We start from the raw sequence: 6,784 nt of genomic DNA, 5'->3' as shown, positions 1-6,784 counted from the left end.
TATAAGAGCTTTTTCTTTGGCAAATGGCCTTTCCTGAGTCTGTATACTCAAGAAATCTACAATTAATCAATTACTTAGTGGACGAGTATTTCAATAATTGATTAATCACAATTTATAAAAACTAATTACTATTAATGCAGTTATTCACAATTAATTTGATTAATCACAGTTAATACGATTAATCGTTCCAGCCCTCCAATCATTCACCACCTTTTCTTTCCCCCTGGTCACACAAAAGTCATTCAAGTTTTCCCTCTCAACACTCGATTGCACTTTCATCCCGCCGAAGCTCGTCTGTGTGTGAAACTGATCGAAAACGGCGCCTCTCTGCCAGCTCCAGTTGACCGGGTTCACGTCTCCCTGCTCATTGTTTAGACAAACAAGCAGATGGACGTGTTCGAGTGCCACGGGCCGCGCGCCGTGAGCTGTCTGGCCTCGTCGCAGGAGGGGGCCCGGAGGATCCTGCTGGTCGGCTCCTACGACAACACGATCAGTGTGAGAGCGGCCCACGACGGGCTGCTGCTGCGCACGCTGAGGGGCCACACCAAGAGCGTTCTCTGCATGAAGGTGGGGTCGGGGCTGCAACGGGGAGAAACCCCACCACAAGAGAGGGAAAAAAAACACAAGTATGCTGCTCGGCTAAACGTTTAACAGCCTCCTCCGTCTTGTCTCCCCTTTCAGGTGGTGAATGATCTGGTGATTAGTGGATCCAGCGATCACTCTGTGTATGCTCACAACATCCATGTGAGTTCATGTCGTGGCTCTTAAGTCATTTTAAGATCTTTTTGTGGGGGAGAGGGAAGGACCACTAACTAGTTTATATATTTGATTTTTATTCTCTGTGTAAAAAAAAAAAAGACAGGGGAGCTTGTACGCTCATTTAAGGGTCACAGCCATGCTGTTACCGTGGTGACCGTTCTTGGGAAAGTGATGGTCACAGCCTGCCTGGACAAAGTGGTCAGAGTTTACGACCTGCAGGTGTGTACGCCCTAAAACATTGCTCTGATGAACCGAAGGAATTGCCTCTGTTTCAAATTGACATTCAGCTGACAGGAAGTGCTGATTGTCTCCACAGTCTCAGGACCAGCTGCAGGTCTATGGTGGATACAGTGACATGGTGCTGTGCATGGCCGTCCATAAGAACATGGTGAGAAAACTAACATTCCTTATTTGGAACAAAAGTATCTCGTTTTAATCTTGGAAGTTCATGCAAATGTATTCATACCACTTGAAATTCTTCAAATTTTGTCTCATATCTTCTAAGAGTTCAATGTTTGTTTTAGGGATTTTATGTGACAGAGGAACAGAAATGACTGGATGAAATGGAAGGGATTCATGATTTTCAAAACTGTTTTCAGATCAAAATCTAAAAATGGTGGCATGCAGTTGAAGCGTTTTGAAAAATATGTGAGGAAATTAAAGTGATTTCGTGAAATATTGAGTCCAACCATATTTTTGACGGGTTGCTATAGAAAGACAGACAGACAGACAGACAGACAGACAGACAGACAGATAGATATCCATCTGCAGATAGACAAGATAGATAGACTTGTTGAAAACACATACATTCGCGATAAAGACGCATTAAGTACTAATAAAACCCACATTAGACTATAGAGCATGTAAAATGGGATCAGTAGTGTGACATTCAGCATTTTGCTGTTTTGACCATATATATTACTCTTATTGTGTATTATAGAATGAAATTTCAATTCTCTTAAGTGGCCTAATAATTATTAGCTTCGTTCATCACAGACAAACATTTATTTGAGTTGCAGATTATATAGCACCTGTTGGTCTGTTATGTTAAATCCCATTGAAATGCACTGGAGCTGCTGTTGTTTTATGTATATCTTGATCTCTGTGTTTGTTTCAGATCTACACAGGATGTTACGACGGCAGCACGGAGGCCGTGAAGCTCAACCTGACGCAGAACCACCGTTGCTGGGTAAGATACGGCGACATCTCAGTGACGCTTTTAGAAGATCCTGTAGAAACATATTTTATTTTCCTCTCTGAGCTTATTGATCATCCTGTGAGTGGTGGAGGTTATAATTGGTTGGTGTGCAGTGAATGACTGCTGTGTTGACAGTGGCACGGCTGCCCGCTGGTGTTCGGGATGATGAAGCATCTCCAGCAGCACCTGATCAACAACCACACCAGCGGCAACTTCCAGACCTTCAAGTGCCGCTGGAAAAACTGTGAAGAGTTTTTCAGTGTTCGCAGCAGCTCCAAGCAGGTAGAGAAACCGTCAGCAGGTTTCTGACACTTTTAAGTTCTTTCTACTATTGCATTTAAAATATGATTCCCCCTCAAACAGGAAAAACATTTGACTGAAGTGAATAACAGGCTATTTCTCTGTTCTTTTAACATTTGCACAAATTTAAGTCAGATACAAGCTCTAACAAAAATCTGGACTGTAATATTTTTGAATAAATACAGATTTAGATCTAGAGATGTGAAAGTAGCGAGTTAGCTTTTTAAATACATTTGTAATATGTGCGAAACTCAAAAACCACAGCAATCAGTGAGTTCGATCAAAAACTCAAGTTTTTATGTGACAAACAACAGATGCAGCTCATTTTGATGCAAATTAAAACTTTTTAAGACCATTACGAATTAAATGTAAGACCTGTATGGCGACAGCAATGTACAAAGGAAATTTGCCTATTTTACTCACAAATGCCTTTCAGCTAACTAGCACTAAATTTATACTTACCCATGATAGATGCAAAAGAAAACTAGTAAAGTTGTTTTACTTAACTAGTTAAAAAACTAGTTAACTTAAGTTTTTTTACTTTACTAGTTAAGTAAAAAAATAAAGCTTAACTAGTTCGTTTCTAAGGGTATAATAGCAGCTAGTTACCTGTAGCCGCTACAATCTTGAGTCGCAGAATCCAGTGAAAATGTGTCAGTGTGACTCAAACTTTTGCCTGACAGAAAAGTCTTGCAAAAAAAGTATAAAATTGCATATGCAAGATTAATGTATTTAAGGCCAAATTCATTTTCATGTGAATTTAAGACATTTTAAGGCCTTAATTTTAGATACATGAATGTAAGACTTTTTAAGGATGCACAGACGCCCTCTTTACACTTTCTAACCTCACTTCCTTAGATCTCGAAGCAGTTAATTGATTAATCGATTGATTCTTAGATCTAGAATCATCTCAGCAACAAATGCACCGAGTCAAGACTGTAACATCCTTACCTGGTCCATAACTGAAGTTTCATTGTTTCTAGACTAAAAGTTTTCAGTTTTCTGCCTTACTTGTAAGGCTGAAACTAACAGTTATTTTAGTAATTGATTATTCTATCAATTAATTGATTAATCAGATCAAGATATTGGTGCACTCTACAGATTTTTTTGTTTAACCCCTTAAGTTTTTCTTACAAAAATCAGAAAAAACATTAAAAGATGCAAATAAATATCAAATACCTTTTTTTAAAAGAAATATATTAATTCGATAGCCTAAAATGGGATACAGTAGCATTTCTCTAATGGATTTGAATCAGGGTAGGCCACTTGAGGAGTTTTGGCTAGAACATATTTACATAGAAAGGTGATTTTATCTTAAATGTAGATATATTTTGGCTTACTTATGGCTCTGAATATTTTTTTTTTTGAGTCCGTTTACTCCAGTTAACCATTACTAAATTGACGATCATTTCAAAAATCGATTAATCACAATTAATCGTTTCAGCTCTGATTTCTTTCTTCGACATTGATTGGTGCCTTGTGATTCAACGAAATTAGCTTTGAGTGACCATCTTAGCATTTCATCACGTTTTTCTCCTGGCAGATGGTGACGCTGCACATGCAGAAACACGCTGAGGAAGAGGCTGCAGCGGAGCCGTAAGGGGCCGGTGGTGGGAGCATATTTTCACTACTAGCCCCCCTCTCCCTCTCCTCCCCTCTCATCTTAACCCCTCCCTCATTTAACCTCCCATATTGGGCGGGGTATTTGTTCTTGGGACCTTCTACACCTGACCGCGCTCCCTCGGAGCCTGACAAGCGTTTGACGACTCCATCCTTTGTGGTCGACGTTGGAATCCCACCCCGGGATTCTTCCGCGAAAAGGAAGGTTGTGTTGTTTTTAAAATACATTCTCAGAAACACTCCTTCCTGTCCTTTTGTTTGACTGTCACTGACCAAAGCGAGAGAAAGAAACACGCAACTCTTTTTTTAAATTATTGATGAAGAAACTCCAGCGATGCCCAGGTCTGAGGGATCTGTTACACTATTTTTTTTTCTTTTTTGCAACTTAAACAAAAAAATCTAGAATTATCACTGAGATTCACTGTAACGCGGCATGGTTTGAGATGTTTTTATAAGTGTGCAGTTGTGATGTGTTACATCGAGCGACCTGAAGTTACGGTTTTTTTTTTTGTTTTTTTTTCTTTATATTAAGTTGCCGTAAGCTCAGGTTTACGACAGGACTGAGTTCGTTGTTACTGTGTAATCCCCTCGGCCGTATTTAAGAGTGTGGTTGGAGTTGAACAAGAAATTTTTGTTTGCTGCAGTCACTTTTTTTGTTATTTGTTTCTCAGCCAGACGTCCAACGATCGTCTGATTTGAGAACCAAGACACGAATGCGGTGGCGTTTCCTGCTGTACGTTTTAGTCTGCGTGGAGTTACTCCTCGTTTTTTCTTTTGAAGGAATATGTTAAATCACACTGTTACGTGAACCTTGTTTATCAAGAGTGAAGTGAGGTTGTGTTTTATGTTTATTTTTTTATTATTATTATTTTGGTTTTGAATCAGAGCATTGAGCAGAAGGCACAGGAGCTTTATTTTCCACACCGGTTTTCTCATGGAGTGTGGAGCTGAAAGGTGTTAAGAGGAGGTGTTTGATGGAAGAACGACGAAGGAAGAATAAAGTCTCATCTCACATGCCAATAGCCAAGTGACCGGTAGCATAAATCGGCATTTTTAAAGGCAGTTTCCACCCGTTTTTACCAGCACAATGTTCTGTTTATGCAAGTGCTCAGTTCACCTCTACCTGGCATTCCTGAGTTTCTTCAAGTTTTTCATTTGTTATCAAAGTTCTGAAGAACTTTTTTTTCTAAGAAGTGCGATCTAAGATGTTAATAAAAGAAAAATGTGTGCAACATAAAAAAAGGGTCTGTTTTCATTTAACAAAGATATTTTCAAATCAGACATGGTGGAAAGCAGTCAAACCAACAGCTACATATTTATTTATTGGGTTAAGATGATTAAAAATGTGGTACACTCAATTGACCAAAGCCTTTATAAGTAATGGGAGGGGGAAAATGAATCACAAAAAGCTGCAGTTCATCCTTTTGCCATAATCTTTCAAATCCATATTTCTGATCTTTAATCAAGCTTAAAAACTGAAAGACAGACAGCAGGAGCAAAGCCCTGCTGAGGTGGAACAGAGGAGGCCTGAGTTTCTCCAACACGGAGAGAGCTGTATGCGACATGGATCAGAAAAAGTTTTCACCAACAAAACTGAGTGGTTAAAAAGAACGTGATGAAAATTGAATATGAGAAATATTAAGCCCAGGTCAGAGGGTTGAGTGGTATAAGAAGAAAACATGATGCATGAGAGAGGGGCTCTGTGAGGTATTGTGACAGTAAAAAGAGGTTGGTTGTGTTTGCTGCCTGAGAAAAATAACAGTACAACAGGTGATGATCTCCAAAAAAAAAATGTAACTGAGAAGAGACTGATGTGGTGATGGTGGAAACAGAACGGTGAAGGTGAAGACGTCCATTGGAGCTTCTGGAGGTGAGTTGATGTGGATGAAAGCCAATGGCGGTCGGGCCCCCTGAATACTGAATACTGAGGTAAAGGCTGGCAGGTCTGGTCCTCATGTGGAGTGGAGTTCACCTGGGAGAAGGTGGGCCTGTCTAGGCGTACATGGTCAACTGGAGCCACTTCAGAGGGAGGGAGAAGAAAAACATTTTTTTTTTTTTTTTTAGCAGAAATAAAAAAAAATCTTTCATGGTTCAGTTTGCAGTGCTAGAATACTTTTTTCTATTTTTTTAACCTAAGTTTAAATGCACTACAGATAAAGAAGAAAGTCAGTTTAAGTTAAAAATGTGAAAATATAAAACTGATTTCTGTGTTGTGGATGCTGGTAAACGGACCAGGGTGATGCACAACATCTTGAATAACAATAAAACAAATTTTATGTTTGTTTTTTTGTTGTTGTTTTTTTTAATGCAAACATTGTGCAAAAGTTTGTATGTATTGTCAAAATGATATGAACACCCCCACTAAAAATGTCTTGTGTTTAGTCAAGAATGGGACAGATTTAGCCAGATAGCACAGGCAGCTGATGTGAAGAAACACTTTCTTTTTATTCTTTTACAAATTTTAAGATGAAAACAAAAAATTACGTGAGCACTTTGTTCTTCTTTCATTCTAGTTTCACAGTAAGAAGGAACACAACGTACAGGGATTTTTACTCCGAAGTAAATGTTATTGTTAGCTAAGCTTAACTAGCCACGGTGAGCTAATGAGCTAGCTAAGCTAAGCTAAATACAGAAGCGTTTTCAAAGAGTGGCCTATATTTCGTTGTTGGGATATTTTTAATTTATATTTGAATGTATAATTATATGTTTTATGCGGCATAGAGCCCGTCTGGATAGGAGAAAAGAAAATCGTGGTAACGACTTCAATATCTCATAGGAACGACTTTTTTCCCGGTCGTGTCACCAGACGGGCTCTGTAGTTTTAGGTCTAACAACTTAGTCTTTTTTTTTTTTTTTTTTTTTTTTTTGGGGATGAAAAAAAAAAAAATATAAAAAATTTTTTAAAAA

The 6,784-nt window shown here is 38.7% G+C and overlaps 2 protein-coding genes across 3 annotated transcripts in view; one reads left to right on the top strand and one right to left on the bottom strand.

Annotated features, from left to right (window-relative positions):
- The window catches only part of LOC106952037 (zinc finger protein 106-like), a 27,126-nt gene extending 22,966 nt beyond the window's left edge, over positions 1–4,160 (top strand). Inside the window, exons 24-30 of the mRNA XM_015039893.1 lie at positions 376–567; positions 682–744; positions 859–978; positions 1,076–1,147; positions 1,877–1,948; positions 2,093–2,239; positions 3,801–4,160. Coding sequence (XP_014895379.1) covers positions 376–567; positions 682–744; positions 859–978; positions 1,076–1,147; positions 1,877–1,948; positions 2,093–2,239; positions 3,801–3,857 — 723 coding nt within the window. The 3' untranslated portion in view covers positions 3,858–4,160. The remainder of the gene's footprint in view (positions 1–375; positions 568–681; positions 745–858; positions 979–1,075; positions 1,148–1,876; positions 1,949–2,092; positions 2,240–3,800) is intronic.
- Positions 4,161–5,161: 1,001 nt separating this feature from the next.
- Positions 5,162–6,784, bottom strand: part of capn3a (calpain 3a, (p94)) — a 26,523-nt gene continuing 24,900 nt past the window's right edge. For both annotated transcript variants that reach the window (XM_015039896.1, XM_015039897.1), the window contains exon 21: positions 5,162–5,896. In XM_015039896.1, the coding sequence (XP_014895382.1) occupies positions 5,870–5,896 (27 nt within the window). In that variant the 3' untranslated portion in view covers positions 5,162–5,869. The remainder of the gene's footprint in view (positions 5,897–6,784) is intronic.

The sequence above is a fragment of the Poecilia latipinna genome, unplaced genomic scaffold (assembly GCF_001443285.1).
Source record: "Poecilia latipinna isolate Pla-1442-1.1 unplaced genomic scaffold, P_latipinna-1.0 Scaffold489, whole genome shotgun sequence".
NCBI classification, from domain to species: domain Eukaryota; kingdom Metazoa; phylum Chordata; class Actinopteri; order Cyprinodontiformes; family Poeciliidae; genus Poecilia; species Poecilia latipinna.
This window is presented reverse-complemented; position numbering and strand designations above follow the sequence as displayed.